The 23,424-nt window shown below is 38.2% G+C and overlaps 2 protein-coding genes across 2 annotated transcripts; both read left to right on the forward strand.

The window, feature by feature from the left end:
* The first annotated feature begins 4,885 nt into the window (after positions 1-4,885).
* On the forward strand, positions 4,886-9,286 carry LOC139124552 (heme transporter hrg1-B-like). The gene is made up of 3 exons (XM_070690686.1): positions 4,886-5,106; positions 6,350-6,514; positions 8,831-9,286. The coding sequence occupies exons 1-3, from the start codon at positions 4,962-4,964 to the stop codon at positions 8,956-8,958; spliced, it is 438 nt and encodes a 145-aa protein (XP_070546787.1). The 5' UTR covers positions 4,886-4,961; the 3' UTR covers positions 8,959-9,286.
* A 1,502-nt stretch (positions 9,287-10,788) lies between these two features.
* LOC139124580 (charged multivesicular body protein 5-like) lies at positions 10,789-22,695 on the forward strand. The gene is made up of 7 exons (XM_070690713.1): positions 10,789-11,026; positions 12,911-13,015; positions 14,001-14,047; positions 15,257-15,422; positions 19,823-19,931; positions 20,135-20,256; positions 21,278-22,695. The coding sequence occupies exons 1-7, from the start codon at positions 10,958-10,960 to the stop codon at positions 21,326-21,328; spliced, it is 669 nt and encodes a 222-aa protein (XP_070546814.1). The 5' UTR covers positions 10,789-10,957; the 3' UTR covers positions 21,329-22,695.
* Positions 22,696-23,424: the final 729 nt, after the last annotated feature.

The raw sequence follows: 23,424 nt of genomic DNA on the forward strand, positions 1-23,424 counted from the left end.
TGTTCTGACAGCCCTCGACCATGGAGGACCGATTTAAACTCACCGACGAGCTACGTTTTCAACTCAGCTAATTATAGGACATCATAAATTCACTTTCATTTATTCAGTCATTCACAAAAAAAAACCGTGAAAAACAGCTACAAGGGGGCTTTTCAAACAACCCTGGGCGAGAAATGAAATGGTCAAAATATGTAATGGATTGTTCTGTAATTCCAAAGGGTTTTAGCTGAATTTCTTTTATTACACACGTTGTATGTATAGTTACACGATTACTTTGAAACACCCAGGAAAATATTCCAACAACGTGCATTGGTTTTTGAATGTTACCAGTGAACAATAGTTTTCTTTACTAAATTTAAACTGTCGTAAAACTGGTTTATATAAAATGGAACACGAGAACATTCTCGCATTGTCACACAGATGTTTTGAATTCCCTTTCACACCTTCCAGAGGGAAAATTAACTAAATTTCGGGCCAATGGAGAGAGAGAACGCAAATTACCGATGTCACAAAAAATTGCAATTGCCTCCCGCTTTAAGTTTTCGCCGGCGCCACCTTGATGAGGAGAACTACACGAGTCAAGTCAGGTTACTAAGGTTAAGAATAAGAATAAACATATGATTTATGTTCACATTATTCTATGCAGGTCAACTTTTTTGCGTGTACAAGTTATAAGTCGACTGTATCACGATTCATGTTATTTCCGAAAATAACCCCGCATCTCTATTTTTGACCTCATGATGTATGTAAAAGGCATTGTTCGAACTGGGGTATCGTTTCTACATGCTTGATGTTTATTAAACTTGCAAAGCGAACTGATCAATATCTAACTGTTTGGTTTAATGTGATTTTTCACGTATACTCACTCTTTGCAGTGAATGTAGCATATTTACCTTCAGATTAAGTTCTGCCTAAAACATTACTCTCTCCATTTTTTCGACTTTTTTGTAGAATACAGTGCAATAACGCATTCCTTTTAAACTCCCCACAGCAGGTAGGAATACCCCGTATTTGTCATAGTTTCTGAACAGTTGTAAATTACCTCAAATGTTGTTGTTGCTGATTCGATTTCTGTCCGAACAAAAATCCAGTAGTGCACATTATCGATTGCAAATTGTGTATGTTGTACTGCGTTAAAATCCAACGACTGGCGCGTGAACATACAGAGGGGATTGAGGAGAGCAATTGAAGTAAAGAACGGAACAAAATACGTGATATGAAACTTCACTTGCTGTTTGTGTTTTCACATATTGTCAATATGTTTGCTTGTTTTGTAAAATACACTTTCCTAAGCTGTTTTAGTCCAATATTAGTTGGATTACTTGGCATTCAACACAGCCTGGGGCGTGTTCCCATGTTTGGCGGGGTAAGATAACGAAAAACTAACGCTGACTCTAAAATCACATGGGCGAACATTAATATAATATTGCAGATATTGGATTGGTACAGTAATAATAACTTAAGGTAGTATGCACCTCGAAAGTGAAAGACTTAAACTTTTGCTCTAACTTTCCTCAAGGAATCTTTCAATCATTCTCTTTCAAAATCAAGAATAAAAATAGGGGGTCACCGTGCAAATTTTGGAACTAGAGAAACAAATTTCCCAAGATTTACTGATGTTAGAAATTCAAAATGGCCGCCATCCCTGTGTTAACTCAATGGAGAAAAATAAAAATTTTCGAATTTCGAAAAACTAAGCCGGTGAAAAGTTTTCTTTCACCGAGAGCTTTAAAATGAATCCCCACATGTGGTATATCAGAAGAGAATTGTAAATGTTTGAGTCCGAATATCTGTCCTCGAGGTGGGTTCTACCTTAAGTAGGGCCAAAACACAAATGGTGTTCTTTCGGGCTAAGGTGGAACGAGCCTCTGGGACAGATATTCAGACTCCCAATATTCTTCTGGCCTAAGCTTACCACTTGTTTGCTGGGCTCATTTTGAAGCTTATGGAGACAATAAAGTTTTCACCGGCTTAGTTTTGTGAAAATCGGGCATTTTATTCCGCCCCCCCCCCCCCCGATAGAGATGACACAGATGGAGGCCGTTTTGAATGTCAAACATTTGTATAAAATATTCATTGTTTAATTTGTTTTTCTGTACCAATTTTTGCATGGTTGCCCCTATTTTTATTCTTGATTTTGAAAGAGAATGGCTGAAAGTTTGCTTGAGGAACTTCGAGCAAAAGTTTATGTTGTTTTTTATTTTCGAGGTGCAAACCATCTTGAAGTTCAGTTATTTCCCAAAGTGTTGAAATTTTCGTTCTATCAACAACTATTGATGATAGGAAGGTCGACTATCACAATACCTTGTGCCTGTCTCCTTGTAATAAATCAGTTTTGTTTACATTGACATTATTTTTATCGGTCCTTCAATGAAAAATCACTCAGTCCTCGAATAAAGTGCCGCACGATGTGACCCTGGCATTGTCAAGGGTGTTGGCGGAAAACGACCAGTAGGGTGAATAGTTCAACCTGTGATCTGATTAATGGCTTGCTGAAAAGAGCATGACCTTAAGGTAGAACGCGCCTCGGGGACAGATATTCGACTCTCAAACTTTTTCAATTCTTTTCTCATCTACCACTTGTGGGGGTTCATTTTAAAGCTCTTGGTGTGAGGAAACTTTTCACTGGCTTAGTTTTTTGAAAAGTGAAAATTTTATTTTTTCTCCACAGAGTTAACACAGGGATTGCGGCCATTTTGAATTTCAAATATCGGTAAATCTTGACTAATTTCTTTCTCTTGTTCCAAAATTTGCACGGTGACCCCCTATTTTTATTCTTGATTTTGAAAGAGAATGATTGAAATATTCTTTGAGGAAAGTTTGAGCAAAAGTTTAAGTCTTTCACTTTCCAGGCGCGTACTACCTTAAACTAATCACCTAAGCCAATACTTGTATTAACTGACAAACGAATCTTGCCAGACTGATTGCCGTTTCTTACTTGCGAGTCTCATCTACCAATTTATTGAAACAGCTCGGAGTTTGGATTTACATCCGCTCTGTAACTCCATACTTGCCTTGTTGTCTTTGACTTGCGAAGAAATCATTCTGCCCAAGATATTAAACTTTACCTTAGCATAATTCCTGGTGACCATCCCACCAGTTTCGCTTTATGATAAGTTTTATGTCCCCAAAGCAATTTTGACACAGATAAACATTATTGTGCTGCATCTAGTCATCAACTTCCCAACTCACATTGATGTAGCACGCGCCTCGAGTATTTTCAATGAAACATTCAACTATTCTCTCGCCATATTAAGAATAAAAATCAGGGGTCAGAGTTCAAATTTTGGTACTGGAGAAACAAAATACCTGACATTATAACCGTTTCTGTCAATGAAATTCAAAATGGCCGCCACTTCTGTGATAACTCTATGGAGAAAGATAAAAATTTCGATCTTAAACTACGACTGTCATAGTTTTTCTTACTTCAAGAGCTTTAAAATGAGCCCCTACAAGTGGAAATTCGAAGAAGAAATCGTAAAAAGTTGACTGTCTGAATATCTGTCATTGAGGGCGGCGTATCCTACCTTAAAAATATTCCTGACAGAAAATTGTTTGTGGCAACTATGAAGAAGTATCTACTCATCAAGTAACCAATAGTTTGTGTGAAGTTGTGTTGTTTATTTGCATACATCTTCAATTTTTTCAATCAGTTCATCCATGAAGACAGATACAAATATACATACGCTACTGTGTTAGCACAACCAAGTGATTTATAGAGCAACAGGTTACCAAAGGTGAGTGCATTGCTAAATAAGGAACAAACGTACGGCGCTGGTAGTTCGTCCGTGTATTGTCCCTTTGACTGTACTTTTGGTCAAAGTCATAAATTTCCAGGCTACATACATCGTCCTTCGTGATAGGATGAGCTACCGGAATGAATGCCAGCGAGTAGCGACAACAGTCACTATATATGAGTCTGTCTGTCTATTTGTCTGTCTCCCTCCCTCCCCTCTCCCTCCCTCCCTCTCTCTCTCTCTCTCTCTCTCTCTCTCTCTCTCTCTCTCTCTCTCTCTCTCTCTCATATGTTGCTCCTATGCTGGATAAAACTTGCCTATATCTCAGCCAAACTTGTTAACCTGCGATAATAAGAAGAGAGCGTTCAGTTATTATCGCCAGGGTAGGCAGACAAAATCCTGATTGGGACGTTTATTTGCGAAGGGGGAGTGTTTATGCTTTTTGAAACAGCACTGATATGGGAGGACTCGCAAAAGGTACGATTGTATTGTCAACACAAAGTATGTATGTATAGGTCATATTGTTAGCAATTGAATTAAATTCTAATACCCACAGACCGTGATTTTACAAAAGAATAATGCGCAAATGTGATTGAAGACCTAGTAACCGTATCTGACAATTATGTCAGACTCTTTAGGTTTTGTTGCATGTATCATAGACAGTTTCTAGGTGCAGTTCCCACAGCGTGTTGAAATACCCAGCACTCAGAACGTCATCATTGGCTGTATATCTGTGTCCCGCAATGTCAGTGTTGATAATCAATTTCAGGTCTTAACACGAATTTAGTTTCAGACGACACCAATGCACGCGACAAACAGACATGTATTTCAAAATGCTGTAGAAAGTAGAGCAAGGAACTGCAGTTGATGCATAGAACAAAACTACAGGAAAAATTGTCGTAATTTACAGATACTAAAGGTTGTACACTGACTAAGAACAAAATTATTGAAATATTAAAATTTCCTCTAATAACGGCGTTGGGAGAGGTGTTCCACCAAATTATCTTCTACAGGGGCGGGACCATCAAACGTTTTGAGTGAGTATACAATCCTGACGGAGGCGTGTGAAGAATTTTCAGGCCCACCCCGCCCATAATAACTGAACGCTCCCTAAGAAGTGCACAGTACGTGTACTTTAATCTTCAAGTTGTTAAAAGAACTGATCAAAGGGCGATGACCTTTTACCTGTTTCGCAACAAGCTCTTCCAGTGATTACATTTCAAGATGGCGAGAATGTGCACAGAAACTGTCCGTCTCCGTGTCTACTTGATTTACGCTGCTTGCGGTGCTGTCGTCGGCCTCAGTGCATTCATAGCCTTTCTGGCCGTGTACTCCAACTACCATGCAGCTATATGGGGGCTTGTAAGCGGTGAGTGCGAGTCTTTCAGAGCTCAAGCGACGTTACAGTTTCCACACCGTGACATACCAACTCATTGCATTACCGGCATACTGCAATGATATGCAGCTCTTAGTACTTGTAAATTAGGCCTTCTACCATGGTAGCTCCATGTTTCTACGTTGTGTAATTTACAGGTCCTATCCCCTCACACACATACACACACACACATACATACATACATACATACATACATACATACATACATACATACATACATACACACATACATACATACATACATACATACATACATACATACATACATACATACATACATACATACATACATACGTACGTACGTACGTACGTACGTACGTACGTACGTACGTACGTACGTACGTACGTACGTACGTACGTACGTACGTACATACGTACGTACGTACGTACGTACATACATACATACATACATACATACATACATACATACATACATACATACATACATACATACATACATACATACATACATACATACATACATACATACATACATACATACATACATACATACATACATACATAATTACATACATACTACACAATAGTGCAAATATACAGATGCATGTCATTAATCTAACGTACTTTAATTCATTAATTCACCTGTGAATTTTAACATGTTTTGCTAATTCACATTTACATCTGCTTTGGTAGCGTTTGATAAATCCCTTGCCATTTCTTAATGAATTGATGTGTGAATGAGGTGCTTGAATGAATGAATGAATGAACGATTTGGATTATTAGGTGCTTGATCGATCGATTGATTGATTTATGGATGGATGGATCGATTGATCGATCGATTGACTGGGTTCGTTTAATTTCATTAATCGACTTATTTGTTAATGTTAATTTGTTCGGATGATCATTTTCAGGCGTGATTTAATGATATTCAGTCGATAAGATGTCATATCACATCACATGCCTTAGCATCATTCATTCGCTGTGCGTGATTATACAACCGATATGATAACGTTAAGTGGCTTATATAGGTGTGACCTCCCACAACGAAAGATATCAAAGGTTGATCATTGATTAGACAGAGACAGGCAGAGAGACAGACGGACAAGCAGAGAGATAGACAGACAGAGACAGAGCCACGAGGAAGGAATCTACTGTTATATATATCATGCTGTTTGTGTTAAACTTTTTTCAAAATAACGTTAACCGAGAAAATACTTCAATCCAAGACATGATACAATTTTGTTCTATTTTTCAGGTATTTTCGCAACGCTTGTCGTTCTCATCCTCGTCCCACACACCAGGTTTCTGTATCAGCGATACCGGATTCTGTTTTACCTGCAAATTTTCGGACTCGTTGTAGCGATAGGTTCCTGCGTTGCTTTCATCGTCTATATCATCCTCGCCGTTGTACAACATCAAGGTGAGCGAAAACACGACACGTGACGTACACGTGACTGTGACAATGTCATGGTGGTGATAACTGGATAACGAGCAGTGTATACGCAGTAGATTGCGACGAGCTGAAGTTGTCGATCTCTTTAGCTCTAGCACAGCAGCTCCACTGACCTTTATTTTATTGGCTGAATTTTTTGTTTAGATACTCAGTCAATGAGACCTTTTAAAATCTGTACGATTCAGACACAAATATAATATTAATTGAGGCAATATCGCATTCAAAGTTTAGCCCTATGAAATAAACCCAGAGAAAAGTGTCCATATGATATCATAGCCACCTATAGGGTCAGGCTTCAAAGGTCAACTTTTTATCTAGTGATGACAAAGGATTTGATTTAGATGGCCAGTTGAGTTCATGACCCCAGTCAATAAGTTAGATTATTTATTTGTATTTTTGATGGATATTCACCATTCCAGTTTAAAGAATTGCTTACATGCCCAATACAAATATTAACTATAAATTTGACATATTTCAGATTGCCTCGTGGCAGTCTGAAATATATGTCAAATTTATATGGACAGACTGAAGTTTTACGCAATGACGTGTATTTGTTACTTTTCTACGGACACCATTTTTTACCTTGAGACTTTAATTTCTATTCCTTTTTAAATTTCTGCTTTAAAAATAATGTTTGTCATAGATAAACTACAAATATATTTGACCTGTTCCGTTTGTGAAAACGGGTGACAAAATTTAAGTGAGCAAACCAACTAGCTGCTGCTTACTAAGAACCCGACCTGCCCTATTTATAGTCTTCCTTACTTTAACTTCTGCTCGAATTTTCATGATTTTTACCAAATGTTGTTCAACTTGTTTGTTTGATGGATCAAACCAAATTACAAGTAAAGCAAAATGCAAAAATATGGACTTAGCTACACCGTTTCCCAAGAGCGTGTCAACGGAACAGTAGATTCTCCCTATGCCTATTTGACGGCGGCGTACGAGACTTTGCGACATATCGGGAACATCGATCACAAGGCAAACAAGATTTTAAAAATACAAATGAGTGCTCATTTCATACATGCGAGAAAAAAAATCTGACGGTCTACCGCCCTTTATAAACAGTTATCTATTTTGATAAGTCCACCCCCAATGTTTTGAATTCTTCCGGGAGACACTTAGCGAGATGTGAGTCATTATCATGGGTGTCACGGCACTTTACCTCGCCGAAAACATGAGGTCAAAATTACAAGATAAGTGTTACAATGGAGGGACCGTGAACTAATGTGTTGTCGAGCTACAGGTTAAACCTCTCGGCAGTAATTCTTTTTTGTCGTAATAGTCATCCGTGATCGTTGTGACTCGAGTAACAAGATCGTCACGGTGTAAATGTGGCAAAATTAAGGTTGGGGAAAAAAAATACACCCGTGGCAACTTTAGTGTTGATCAAGCCTGTCTGGTGCAAGCAGAAATTCTGTCTGCAGAAGGGTGATAAAACGGTTACTTTACCCTGTATCAGTGGTGATAATGATCCTACTATCGGTACCCCATGGACACGCCGATTAGCCTGAAATTACGGAGCGATTATAAAATACACTGTATACAAATGATGTTGACCACAGCATTTGCCCTATCAGTATTTATTTTCAGGTAAAACTCACTTTCAAATGCAGTCAGTGTTACAGAACGTCACACATTTTGTACCGATTTCAATATTGCAGTGAATGAATACCAACGATACTACAGCGTGTATCGTAAGTGTCGTGTTCAGACTTTGTTCAGACGCAGGAATTGAGAAAATGCCACTTTGAAAATGTTAGCAATTAAATTACAGACATCGCCCGTCTTGACTGCAAAACTTTCGAAATAAACATTCACTTGCACTAAGCCATGTTTCTTTCCTACAAACCGTGAATAAACTTACTCCAATTTCACTTGGTACGGAAAGGTAAGAGTAAAGTACAGTCGGGTAGCATTTACATGTACATGTATTCACATGTGTGTAACCATGAACGACACTTTTCTCATCCCGGTTGAAGGGAACCTGTCCTAATACATGTATATCTCTTCCAAACTTTTCTTGCTCCCTCTGCGCTTATCTTAAACGGTCGCTCGCTTGTTTTGTTTTTGTTTGTTTTCAAGCTTCAACCATTTAGTCTTCTTTTATTCAACACATTAGTTCAAGGAGGCTTCATCAACGTACAGCTTTAAATGAAAAAATGGTAGTCCCTTCATTTGCATGTTATTCATAATAATTATAAGTTCACTTACATCGCTCTGTACGAAGAATACGAAATACAGTGAATTTAACTAGGAGACGTACATCTTTATGTCACACAGGATTGGACCCAACAAGTTACTACGTCACTTCCGTCTGGGTCTTCATGACAGCCAAGTGGGCATTCGGGTTGTTCTACTTCTCAAGATCTCAGAAAAGGAAGTACGAAGACGAAAACCAACTGATATGAACGCCCCACGCTGGCTGTCTCACTCGCGGATGACCTCAAATGACCTCGTAAAATGCCAAGAAGCAATCGGACTACCTCGGTGCGACAACACAGTTCGAGTGTGTGCTTGTTGTTGGCAATACCTCTCATTATAGTGATTTGTGTATTAAGCTGACCTCGCCACGGTAGAGAAGGAGTCAAGTCTGTTCCACATGATAGGGCTCCAATTTCTCGCCCTTGTGTAAGCAAGTCTTTGTTGCGATAACAAAGTGGTCAATTATCTCACACCATGTAAAATTCAAGTCGTGTCAAACATGTGAATGAAGGAATAAAAATATTATTATGACTATTCCGTAGTCAAGCTTGGTGAATATACTACTACATTTTGATTCTAAAATCACGTTCGCATTTCCTTGAGAGATATGACATTTTGCATGGTGACCAGTCAGAAGAAAAAGGGCAGCTCCGGTGCGTCCGTCAGTCTGACCCAGTACCTATTCAGCATACGCTTTGGAAAATAACGATTAATATCAGTCGGATGGGGGACCCATACAAAGGGAAGTTGGAGTGAAAAGTTTACCAGTTTACTGAAAAAGTGGACTTATGTATGTTTTGAAGGCTTACATAAATATATCACGCCATGAGCGCCGTGTTTGCTGGGCAAGCAGAATAAAGTGAAAGTACTAGTAGGTACTGACGTTATTGAGCTAGAGGTGGAATACGCCTCGGGGAGAGATATTACATTCTCAATTTTTCACAATACTTTTCTTGTCTACTGCTTTTTGGGGTGGGGTGGGGGTCATTTTGAAGCTGAGATCGTGGATTAAGGAAAGTTTTCAGAGTTCTTGTTTTGTTACTGGGAATGTCGAAAATTAATTTTTCTCTATAGAGAAACACAGGGAACTGAATGACGCGATTTTGAGTTTGATACTTCAGTAAATGTTGCGCAATTTGTTTCTTTTAGAACCCAAATTTGTACAGTGCGGCATATGATGACCTCTAAGGTTTTTAAATCTTTCAGTTTTGTGGCGTACCAAGTAGAAGTTGTCTGTGCGTGTCACAGTCGGTCTTCATCATGTCTTCGGATATCTGTACGATCTCTTGAACATATATTATTTGTATGTGTTATGAGTCCCTCTCTCTTTCGAGCTGTCCCTTCCTATTGTTCACTGCTCACTGCATGTCTCACGACTTGTTATTCTGATATGAAAAGATTGCGTGTTATGTGTCATGCAATGTTTCTTTTATTGGGTGAATTCCGAGTCTTTTTTGAAACGTTTATTCACGAAATGAAATTTTGCTACAGCTGTATGTGCACCAATAACATGAAGTGTCAATTTACATAACTGTAAATGAGTACAGAAAACGAAAATGTACAAAATGGTATGTAAGAGACGATGTGAAAGAAGAAAAGATAATGTCACTTGACTATAAAAATGACTTTAGAATGAAATACCAAGTCGTTTTTTCGAAAAAGATAAAATTTATTTCAACAAAGTCGCCAATAAAACAAATCTACATAATTGTGAATGTGTCAAAATTACAATGGAACTTGTCTGAAAAAAAAATCAGTCATTGAACTAAAAGATCATCATATAAATGCATTCAGGATGCATCCTTTTTTTTGAAAAAGATAAATTTATTTCAACAAAGTCGCAAATAACACAAATCTACATAACTGTGAATGCGTTAAAATATGAAATTTGTCTATAGAAAACAAAAAATCAGTCATTTAACTACAAAGATTATCATATAAGTAAATGCCATAAGGCAAACTTTCTGAAACAGCGCCCTCTTGGGATAGTTTAATTACTCATAATCACGTTGCCCTAGGTATGACGTCATTTCGCCATTGCGCATTGACATCTGCGCATTCCAGGTAGTTCCCAAAACACTGGCGTCCAGCTGTACGTCAGCAGTTTGTGCCAGGAATTTGTCAAATTGTCGGTGAATCAACCTCAGAAACAACACCACTTACAACTTCGTATTTTATTTTGTGTTTTAATTATCTCATTCCGCCATGAATCGACTGTTTGGAAGGTCAAAACCCAAGGAACCACCACCGAATCTTACAGACTGCATTGCAAATGTAAGTACCGACTAGTTTCCACACAATCATATTGATGATGTGCTCGCACAGATTCGCAGAACAAGGCAGCTCTTCTTCGACTTTGCATACTCTCACTCCAAATAAGTCAACAATATTATTCATGACCATCCATTTGACTACCTCATGGAGGTGTTTTACGAAGCCCAGCAATGTTATCACGCCCAGTATAGCTGTTATTATGATCGTCGCGTCTTCCCAATCCAAGTAGGAAGGAAGGGAGAGTTGACGTCACATTCGTGTGTTTAGCAAATATTGAAATCAAGAACCTACTTGGATCATATGCTGTTGTTAGTCGGAAAGCTTGCCTCTCCCAGTTCCTCAGAATGAAAATATTCATATGTCTCTCTTTTATGGGATTTAGGAAATATGCCACAAATATGATATGCCTTGTCCGTCGGGCAATAGTCGCATAGTATTTGAAGGTGTTTCCTGTTGTCTATTGTATTCGGTTACTCGCCACTACCAGTTATGAGACCTGCTCCTTTGTTAAACAGTACTTTTAATGATCTCTGCTTATTATAACAAAATTAAAATGATTGTAAAAAGAACAAGGTATTTAAAACGATTGATATGAAGTGGCGACTAGACCATGTGAGTCAACTCCAACTTAACTATCATGTGAGTGTGATTGACCCGGATTGAGGGTCACTGGACTAATCATGACATGACAGAATTCCACATATAATATCAGTCAATCCTGACCACGGTTACTTTCCAGTGACCATGTTCTGACCACATTTCATGTAGAATAATGTCAAGCCCTTGGCCCCATAGCATGTTGTATCATTGTCTGGAATCTTGATTTCATATTTTGGGCCTTTGTCCGTACTCCATATATTCATCCATTTATTTAACCATTTCACCACCATGGTTTGTCCCAAATCCATTGTTTTCTATGGTAAAGTTGGACCTGTATACAGGGAACTGGGGGTGTAAGGGTTAACATACATGAAGGCCCAAATACGAAGTCAAGATCTAAGACAAGATGTATCACACATTATTCACGTACTTGCACAGAAAAAAAAACTGTGCAAACTTTGAGAACATTTCTATTACATTGACCATCTATATTTACCTAACTGGCCTTATTGATAGGTATAAATGCAAGCTGATAAAATCAGACAGCAGAAGATGAATGGGTTTTTGCAGGTGTACCTTGCAACTGACAATTCATAGGACAATGTTTTTCCACAATCATGTTTTTCTGTATGCCACTCATGCCTAGAAGTTTCCAGAAAGTAGGTTTTATAACACTGGATGTCAGTCTACACTTCTCATAAACATACTCAGATCACCTTAACCGTTTGAGTGCTGCAACATTTTGTCGATTTTATGAACTTTTGTGCAATTTTTTGATAATTTTGGTGCAAATGAACATCACATTTCATTTGCTACAGATTTTTATCAAAATTGTGGCAAAAACTAGAAAAAATTTGACCAGAGTATATTTTATAAAGGTGACCAAAATTGACTTTGGCGCTCAGAGGGTTAACATAAAATCATATTGCCCTCTTGGAAAATGATGTAAAGCTTCATGTAAAGAAAATTATTGCCCACATCTTTTCAGTTTGTACAGAAAGAAAGTAATCACTGAAAAGAAATATCATCCTGATGCTAAAGGACAAGCTACCTGACGATTGCCAAAATGAATAAATGTAAATAACTTACAAAGTATATGCAAATTGATATGTGAATTAGCCACCATCATGACTTTTGAACCATGGTGAACATTTACATGGCCTAACACTGAACAGAATAAATATGTTCATCTACAGTAAAATAAAGATTTTTCGGCCAACCACAACAGAAAGTGTTATGACAAGAGTCATTTCATTGCAAACATTTCCTCTGTAATTCTCACAGGTTGATAGTAGGACGGATTCCATTGAAAAAAAAGTCGCAAAGCTGGATGCTGAGCTTAAAAAATATAAAGATCAGATGAAGAAGATGCGAGATGGTCCGTCAAAGGTAAGTTCTGTAACTACAAATCTTGTGGGAATTAATATCTCTGAGACTCATCAAAATGCTGATTGCCATAACATTGAAACATGGGGGGAAAAAAACAAGCAAGAAGCGTTGCTAAACGTTTGATTTTTGGCAGTTTAATCCCTGTCACTGCCATGGTTTGGTCCAAATTCAGTGCTATCAATATTGATTGTGGATCTGTTTACTAGGAATTAGGGGTGAACAGGTGAAATCGTCATCATAAATTATTGTCAACATGTTATATGCCTTAGGGACAATAGCTAGACTTTTCAATATATTTGTTCCACAGAACAAATATTTTGTCTAAATTGTCCCGTTAAAGCATGTTAGTGCATTGAAATACAAAGTAGCAATGCATCCTGTATAATGTACTACATTACTTTTGTTACATTTATGATAATCTGGACAGAAACTAAATTATGTTGAACATTAGTAATTGCATACACAAGTGTATTGACAAAATGAATACTAGGTATTTTATTTTAGTGTTGGGAGTAGAAGAAGAAAACTGTGTTTACTGAGAGAACAAAGATAATGGAAAGTACATCAAATGAATGATAGTGTTCAGTGCAACATTTGACTCCTTATTAGTGCATCACTTTAGAATGTTCCACAGACCCTAATACAAATATCCATTTTTGGGATCTATGATTGTGCAAATACAACATAGAGTCAGTTATTCAAATGCAACTTCATACAAAATATACATAAGAAATTAGATGATTCTATGTCTGGTAAGTATAAACTTCAGTCAACCTTCCCACAGGAAAAACAAATAAGTGAGTATTATCTACACAGACATCATCAGTTGGCAGGAGTCAAAATTTGGTTACTGTCGTAATTTGGCACCTGAATTGAAAGTGGTGACTTTGTAAATGTCACTTTACCTGTACTTGTTACACCTGTTCATTGACTGTACACTGCTAAGATAATTTTAATTTTGTGCAATTATTTTCTTCTTTAACAGAATATGGTGAAGCAGAAAGCAATGAGAGTGTTGAAACAGAAAAGAATGTAAGCCAAATTATTCTTTCACTCTCATGTTTAATATATTTTGTTTCACACCCTTGTCATTTTAAAGCACATGCGCTTGCAGCACTTCTTGGATAGTCAATTGAAGGCCCGGGATCAAATTATGAGGTTTGAGGTCAAACCTCAGTTCACTTGGTCCCCAAACCTCTGCACTGGGGATTTTTCAAGTATAAGGGATTGTAAGAATGAAAGGCCACATCTCAATGGCTGACTGGCAACCTGAAACGCAGAAAATTTGATGGTGAATTTTCACCTGAATTTGGCATGTCTCAGTTAAATACTGATACCAGAGTAAAGATTTTAACTTTTGTAAATTTGATTGTACAATGTTACTTTTTTGGGGGCAGATGTTTTATTGTGTTGGTTTTGGACTTCTTGCCGATTTGTCATGTCAAACCTTAAATTCTTTACACCACTACCAAGGTTCGGCCTTCGGCCTCACACTTCAATCACAGGCCTTTGATTGACTATCCAAGCAACGCTGCAAGCACCTGTCTTTTAAAGAGGCTTAGCTTTGCCAAGCACAGTTGAGTTTCACAAAATGTGGAAGTGAAAAGTGGTGTTAGTTTCAAGGGCAATTTCTGAGAAGTGCTACATAAATTTTTGGTACACACTTTTAAATCAAGAAGTGCATGTACATGTATACTCGATGCAAAACAAACAACCACACTGACTTTCGACCATGTTGTAATTGAGATTAAGGTAGATTGTGCCTTTTGGACAGATGTTCCAACTCTCAAATACAATACTCTTCTGATTCCCAGCCTGTGGGGGCTCACTTTGGTGCTCATGGAATAAATCCAAGTGTTTGTGAAAATCATAAGTTTAATTTTTCCTCATGGAGTTCAGACAGGGATGGCTACCATTTTGAATTTCAAATGTCAGGAAATATTTTGTAATTTGTTTCTCTGGTACAAAAATTTGTAAAACTATCCCAAATTTGTATTCTTGCTTAATTAAGAGAATGCTTAAAAGTTTCATTTATGAGAGTTTCAGTAAATGTTTTAAGTCTTTAAGTTTTAGGGGCCCTTACTACCTCCAAATTTTGCATTTTGCTTAGAAGGTCAATCAATATGCCTGTTTGTTTACAGTATACATTTACAAAATTGTTACAAATGATGTAAAATGTTACAATGTGTAAAGATCTTTTTGCAACATTGTCACAAACTGTATAAAATGTTACAATCATAGGTATGAACAGCAGATGGACAGTCTGAGGAACCAGTCCTTTAACATGGAGCAAGCAAATTATGCCACGCAGACGCTCAAAGACACAAAATCCACGGTGGACGCCATGAAGACGGGCGTCAAAGAGATGAAGAAAGAATATAAAAAAGTTAACCTGGATGAAATTGAGGTAATCATAACTCATGATTCATGGTCAGTTATTAGCTCCCATAGCCATATGTATATATGGCAATGGAAGCTATTCTTATAGGCTAGGAAAATGTCTGTATGTATGTATGTCTGTATGTCTGTGTGTCTGTATGTCTGTATGTCTGTATGTCTGTATGTCTGTCCGTCAACATCAAAAACTCCAAAACCGCTGTACATTTCATCTTGATATTTGGTGTGTACATGGATGATGGGCTGTAGATGAGATTTTGTTCAAATGAAGTTGTCATTGCCAAAAATATGCAAATTAAGTGAAAAAATGTAAAAAAACAGTGAAAATTGAAAAAACTCAATAACCACTGAGCAGATTACATGAAAAATTAGCATGTAAGTACTTTGGGCTGACATGAAATGATTGTGCGCATGTTGGGTCAGTATCTTGGACTTGCTATTTTTCATGAATTTTTTTGTAATTTTCTCCATTTTTGGTCAAATAATCTCCTGACTGAAACCACCAGTCCGATTGATTTGAAACTTGGTATGGAAGTGCAAAGGAGTGACCTTTCCCAAATTTGGGCAACTCGTGGTGAAATTTGCATATTTTTAGTTTACACGTCCATAGACTCCCATGTATAAGGCAGATCTCCATAGACTCCCATGTATAAGGCCACAAAAAATAAAAATTTAGTTTCTCATCGTATTCATATTGCAAAAAGGATGCAGTGACACAATTTTTAGTCCCCACGGATGAAGTCCAGTGAGCTTATAGATTGGGTCATGTCCGTCTGTTCGTCCATCCGTGAGTCCATCTGTTCACGCAGATATCTCGGATATTTTGACAAAATGTCCTGTGACCTTGATGACCTTTGATCTCAAATATACATATTTGTCCATAACTCAGTAACCACAAGTGCTACCACCCTTCATATATGGTATGATGGGACAGCTTATGACGCCACATATTGTACCTCATTAATTATGCACATATCTAATTTTGAGCGAGCCAATAGAGCTAGAGGTCTGATTTTTGGTATATAGGGATAACTTAGCAAACAATTTTTTGACAAAATGTCACGTGACCTCGGTGACCTTTGACCTCAAATATACATATTTTTCGTAACTCGGTAACCACAAGTGCTACACCCTTCATGTTTGGTATGATTGGACACCTTATGACGCCACATACTGTACCTCAATAATTATGCGCATATCTCATTCTGAGCGAGCCAATAGAGCTGGATGTCTGATATTTGGTATATAGGGATAACTATAGGAGAGAAATTTTTGACTAAATGTCATGTGACCTCAATGACCTTTTACCTAAAATATATGTTTATGTCAATAAATAAGTAACCACAAGTGCTATGTCCTTTGTATTTAGTAGGATGGGAGACCTTATGACAACACACGCTTTACCTCATCAATTATGTACACATCTAATTCTAGGCAAGCGAATAGAGCTAGAGATCTGATTTTTTGGCATATAGGGATTAATTAGCAATATAATTTTTTTTTTCAAAATGTCATGTGACCTCGATGACCTTTGACCTTGATTATACACATATATGCATACTTCAGTAACCACAAGTTCTATACCCTGCAATTTTGATAGGATATTAGACCTTAAGATGTCACATCTTGTACCTCATTTATAATGCACATATGTATTTCTTGGCTGGCCAATACTGCTAGAGGTCTGATCTTTTTTCCCGATTTAGAACCATAACTTAGACATGCCTCATGTGTTTCAAATTGGGAAAACCGACATAGACCTATGTGCCCATAGATCTCAACATATACACTCCAGTGATACTTCTTAATGACCACATTTTCCTGCCCCATCAAGACTAATACTCCTATTACAAGTGGGGACTATGTCATTGTAAATGACTTGTTGAGTTAATGGTTGTATCACAGTATTCGATATATCTAATTCTGTATTGTTTCCATTTTATATTCTGAATAATTACATTAACCCTTTTCCTGCCGAGCGCCCTTGTCCGTTATCCTCCCAAGTCAGTAGAAAACCGCCCCATAATATGTGCCTGCAAAAGATTGGCTCTCCTGCATGTTATCCTGCCAGGCATTTTGGCAGAAATCGCCCATTTTCAGGGTAGTTTTAGCCGTACTTATACGTGTTAGACTTCGATAATTTCTACATGCCCGTAGACAGGGGAAGGAGCTCAAGGGTTGCTGCAGAAAAAAATTGAGGTCACCGGCTTTGTTTGCCCCTGGGAGTGCGTCATTTTATTGCCGTTTCATGTTTATTTTTTCGGAAATAAACTCCTTCAGTATTACGTACGTCCGCTAGGCACAAACATCACCTCACTCGTCTGTTAGTCAGAGACCCTGAGGGTCGTGCTAGGGGTGCAGCAGCACCGTCAAACCTGTCCTGTTTCCCCAGGGTAGGGTCAATTGAATACGTACCTCCAACGACTTGGCAGTGTAGCACAAAAACTACGTTTTGCCGTTGTATTAACGACATGGCTGAGCCATTGAAGCACAGCTTACGTAGTTTTGCCAGCTCAGTTGGGAGTTGGCTTACGAGTGTTACCGTTCATTACTGACTTAATCGAGTGGTCCTCAGTCAGGTACGGGTTTGTACCGACATGGCTTGGGCTGCAGCTAACCAGTGATAACCAGTCACTACCCCCAAGTCTTCAGTTCACTTTTGCGATGCACGGGTGCAACGCAATATGCTTCCATTGTTCTAGCCATCGACGTGTCCACATGCTGGCAGCCATATTGTACTGCTAGCTGGTTTGCATAACAAAAGCAGTCCCTGCTAACTGCAGACGGTATCCCCGTACATGTAGCATATTGACCTCATGTCACCTTTTGAATTCTCTGTACGCAAACAGCGTACGTAGTTACCAATGCGTCGGCAAGAGGATACGTTTGCCTGCAAACCAGAGCCAATACTTCGGACGATGGAATAAATAAAAATCCAAAGCTACGTCCATTGAATGGCATGGCCAAGGCGGTGAAGGACGTTGCCTGGCTTGAACTTGCAGAGCTGAAGCCCAGCTTAGTATGTCGGACACCAGTTTGTAATGGTATTTCCGAGTCGTTCATATCCGTTCCATGGGAGGAACAAGTCGAGCCGTCCCGTCAAAAATACGTTCTCATTTTCAGTCACGCACAACTGAATAAGTGACTTTGTCTCGCACCATCGGCATATCTGCCAAGTCGTTTGCAAGAGGTAGCCTTCTAGATTAGCATTGCCGAGTTGGTCAAGTTCGGCAGCAATCTGTATAGTGCCAGGCAGCCAAGTACGTCCAACTCCGCCAGAAAACGTCACCATGCTATCCTGCCAAGTCCGCTAAAAAGCGGTAAAAAAAAACCAGCCCCCCTCGGGTGTGGGGGACTGGCTGACAGGTTTCTGCACCTTTCCCTGTCTATCGACTCCCTGCGAACCCATTTCGAGGGGAAAAGGCGTTCCTTGTCAGAAAACCTCTCCTCGGATGACCCCTAAACGCACAGGGGATAGCAAAACGTAGTGCCGTCGACTTGGCAGGAAAGGGGGTACCCAAAAAGGGCCCGATTTCCACCGGGTTGGGAGAATAACGGTCACCAGTGCTTAGATAACGGCCGTGCTGCTCAGCTTCTGGCTACACCGAATTTCAAGCGGATTTTCACCGACTTGGCAGGAAAAGGGTTAAACATATTTCACTGTCTCCAGTACATTTCATTTAAGTATTTTCACTTCATGCACTTTATCCCTTTCACACATGTTCAAATATCTGACCAGAGAACAAACACTAAATAGTCCAGGATGGGAGCTACAGTGTCATTGACGCTATTTTATTGTATGAAGAAATGGCGTTCTAGGTCTGGGATTATATTCTGTACAATTTTTCTTCATTTATAGTGAAGGTAAACCATTATGAAAATTTGAAAACTTGCGATTTTCTAGCTTTCGTATCATATATTTACAACATCTTGATTTTCTATACTTTGATTCTGAACAAGATCTGGTATGTATTATTACACTGTAAAAAGTAAACAAAAGTGAAAATACTAATGCAGATGTTTACATTTCAAGTAGTGTCTTTACCCAAATACTGCCAAGCAAATGGAATCTGCACAGATTTTCTACATGCTGAGAAGCTGGCATACAGGGGCAATTATCCTACCAGTATGAAGTCTGTGATATTCAGTAGTGTCTATAAATAGCAAACAAGTTCCAGTGGATTTTTAACAGGTTCAACTTGCTTAAGCTGCTCAGGACAGGAGGGGTAAATTCTTATATACAAGACTTACCAAGTCAGTCAAAATACGTTTCAGCTCAGTATTATTACAATTATTACTGATTTAGTGAACTGTTGGGTGAAGTGCCTGGCAAGAAAAAGATCAATTTAAATCTAGTTGATCATGAAGTTACCATAAACTAAGTGCTTCTTGTTTTTCCATTCTTTGAAGGACTTACAAGATGAGATGGAGGACATGTTGGAACAGGCCAATGAAGTGCAAGAGACGTTAGGGAGAAGTTACGGCATGCCGGAGTTGGATGAAGATGAACTTGAAGCAGGTCTGTCCGATATACCTGTATGATGAATTTTTATAATGTGATTTCATCCACATAGAACCCTGTGACCCCTGTTTCGTAGAGCCAAACCATTGTGGTGAATGTATGCAATACTTATGCAAATTACCCCATATGTGCAGTGGAGCAATGCAAATCGACGGTTTACTGCAGCAAAATGACAATGTATTGATCTTATTTGTCAACAGAGTTGGACGCCCTCGGTGATGAGATAGGACTTGATGATGACTCGTCGTATCTTGACGAAGCCGTGAACGCGCCTGCAGCACCAGAAACTGTTCCTGGAGCTGATAGTGTGGCCACGAATAAGGTAATGAAAATACACATACCTGAAATTGTATCTGTTTTGTGAAAGGGACATTAGCTGTAACTTTTCATGATTTTTTTTTCGCTATCAATTGTTTTGTATTCCAACTGCAAGTTTTTGTTGTACACTGCAAAACATGTTGTATCTATACATGTAAGATGCACTGTTACTGTTTACATTTGAATTCTAGTCCGGACCAGAATTCACCTGTCAACAATAACAATGCAGTCTACACATGTACAGGCTGAGTTGACAAGCTGAATGCTGTGTATCTCAACATGCTTTGGGGAGTAGAACAAGAAATCATGGTTGACATTAAAAACACAAACTGTGACATGGCTATTGACCCTGGTTGTCAATAACAAAGTGATTCATCTCTGCTGCAAAAGCTCGGAAAGCATGAGATTTGAAAGTTCTGCTTTTTTTTCTTGTGAAAATACAATTGTTTGTGAACAGATAGACCAAAAATAAGCCAGTGAGATTCAAATTGAACTCTCACAAATTGTAGACCAAAAATGAATTGTAAAAGTTTTAGAGTCTGAATATCTGTCCCCAAGGCACATTTCACCTTTCTTTAAGTCAAGTTTTCTTTCAGTACACTATTTGGCATTGAAACAGTCCAGTTCATGGTTAAAGGGACACAGTCGCCATTTTTCATGAATTTTGTGTGATACGAGATACTACTTATATTGTGTGACATGTTGAAAGATAATGATGAATGGGTGACCATGCATATATAGACCCCAGTTTTAAACAAATTCAATGAAGCCAGCATGAAAATGAATTAATGATCGTGTCCATTTATTCATTCTCGCGATGGTTTCATTTATCGTGTCTAAAACCAGATTCAAATATATGCATGGTCACCTATTTATTATCTTTCAACATGTCAAACAATGAGTAGTATCTTGTATCATGAAAAATGGCCAACTTTGACCTTTTAAGACAATGGGACAAATGGCTAGCTGTTAGAGGAGTTGCCAAGGAACTTATATTCTCATTATATATTCCTTTTTCCCTGCAGGATGGTGTCCCAGTGGATGAGTTTGGCCTTCCTCAGATTCCAGCGCAGTGAGGTATCGTTTCAAAAGTAGCTCGACACAAATTTTGTAAATACTGTATTTTATAAAAAGCAAACTTTTTTTCTAAGTAGAAAACAAGTAATCTGTTTTCTGTAAGTAAGACAGCAGGATGAAGAAGTTTATGTTCAGAAAAGACAAATCCATTGTAAATTGTGTTTCAGTAAAATGTATCTTATTCAGAATTGTGTAATTTCCTTATCTTGAAAATTTTGTCAATTGTTTCTAACCAGCTGTTATGTACATGATTTTAGTATTGCAATTGAACTAGCTAGGTCTTGAAGCTTTTCATTTCTTGTCCTTCTGGTGGTGTTGATGTCATGTGCAGTATTTATCGTCTTATTTAGATGCTACACTACAGTATGCATCAAAGTTCAGCAAAATTGAAGAATTCTAGGCTTATGCTGAACATTCAGTATCAACTTAGGGGGTATATTTTATTTATTCACTGTGAAAGGCACTCCAAGCATATCTTTATTTTTACCATGCGGAGCATCTGGCGTAGTTTTCTTCAAGTATGGCATATAATTAGCTAACTTGCATCTGTCATATGAACACATCACAGGTATTTTCAAATAAATATCCAACAAATGAAAAAATACTGTAAGATCTGAAGCAATCCTGAGTTCTCTGAGTACTCTGTCATTCAGACGTACCGTTATGATGTCTGGAGCTCCACTCCGAACACAAATCATTTTAATATCTCGTTTGTCTTTAAGGAAGACCTTTCTTCAAAAATTGTATTTACCTAAGGAGTGAGATATCATTCGCTCAATATGCAGCTGAAACAGGACACCTGACTGAAATGTTAGATGTGATCATTTAAATTAGTTCATGTGAGGGCGCTGTTCAGATTGTTGGCCATATTTGTTTGTGAAAAATGTTACTTCAGCCTGCAGTATCAGTATAGCTGGCAAATGGCTGCTTAAAGTCTCAAAACATCTTCAGGTGAGCAGCACAAAGATCATTGCGTGGAGATGGTACCACTGTTTACCAAACACATTTGCAATAAAAATCAGTCTTAGACATTTTCTTTCTCCTTGTATACTAGTTACGGAAATAGAAAAAGAGGGCCTCGTAAGATAATTTATAGCTTTTCTCTTTGCTGAATGAGACTTAAACATTTACTGAAAAATTTCACCTTCTGTAGACATCAGGTAATTAAATAGCGATTATTTTTTGAATCTTCTTACGTGGCAACTAATCGTAATGCAGTTTGAAGTTCTGTAATGGTGATATAGTACGTTTTTAATAGCATATTAAGTATTAACAATATCAATGTAAGTGATCTCTGTGTAAGCTATTGATGTCCAGACACTGGCTATGGTGATCCAAACAATAAACACTGAATTTTACACAACAACTGCCTTGATTGATATCGTAATCTCTGTTGTTTAACCCTCATCCTGCCTTGCCAATCTCTTCCCCATCTGCCAAGTTAGTAAAAAGTGGAGTCGAAACCTACCAGTATGCGTATTTTCACCCACTTGGCTTGGTCTGGTATAGCACATTTAACCTGTGAAAGTTATGTTTACAATACATGTTTTCAGTGACGTTCAGATGTTCAAAGCTTTGTTAAAATGCAATGTATGGGACATATTATGCATAACTGGTTCTGACTAACATGATTTGGTGGTGAGATGTGAACTTGACAGGATAAGGGTCAAAGTTGAAAGCATCTACGTGGTCAATATGTAGTGCATTGCTGGTGTGTACATTTTAACAGGTACTGTTAGGTAGCATTTCTACAATGGTCTAAAATTATGACAACTCTTGTATTGAAAAGGAAATTGTATACTGACTAAAGGGGTGATGAGATAGTGGCAGAAATCCCTTTCACAGCTAGACTTTGGTAAAGTCCCATTGTTCTCAATGTAGGGGATGAACCATTGTGTGGTAAAGAGGGTAACATAGTACAACACTGGCAGGGGAAATCGACCGTCAAACAGAAACTCGCAACTTTAAGCAGGAACCGTCTCAGATGGTCACACTAGTTAACCAATGACACATCACAGTTTTTGTCACAAAATGCAGTGGTTTAGTTTATGATATAAATCATTGACAGTCAATTGTAACTTCAACTTTGTTCTTC

This window comes from Ptychodera flava, assembly GCF_041260155.1.
Source record: "Ptychodera flava strain L36383 chromosome 23 unlocalized genomic scaffold, AS_Pfla_20210202 Scaffold_24__1_contigs__length_23054250_pilon, whole genome shotgun sequence".
Taxonomy (NCBI): Eukaryota; Metazoa; Hemichordata; class Enteropneusta; family Ptychoderidae; genus Ptychodera; species Ptychodera flava.

Coding starts and splice junctions, on each gene's coding strand:
- LOC139124552 (XM_070690686.1), top strand. CDS start 4,962: ATGGCGAGAATGTGCACAGAAACTGTCCGTCTCCGTGTCTACTTGATT. Junction 5,107..6,349: donor TATATGGGGGCTTGTAAGCG/GTGAGTGCGAGT, acceptor TCTATTTTTCAG/GTATTTTCGCAACGCTTGTC. Junction 6,515..8,830: donor CGCCGTTGTACAACATCAAG/GTGAGCGAAAAC, acceptor TATGTCACACAG/GATTGGACCCAACAAGTTAC.
- LOC139124580 (XM_070690713.1), top strand. CDS start 10,958: ATGAATCGACTGTTTGGAAGGTCAAAACCCAAGGAACCACCACCGAAT. Junction 15,423..19,822: donor TTAACCTGGATGAAATTGAG/GTAATCATAACT, acceptor CATTCTTTGAAG/GACTTACAAGATGAGATGGA. Junction 20,257..21,277: donor ATAGTGTGGCCACGAATAAG/GTAATGAAAATA, acceptor TTTTCCCTGCAG/GATGGTGTCCCAGTGGATGA.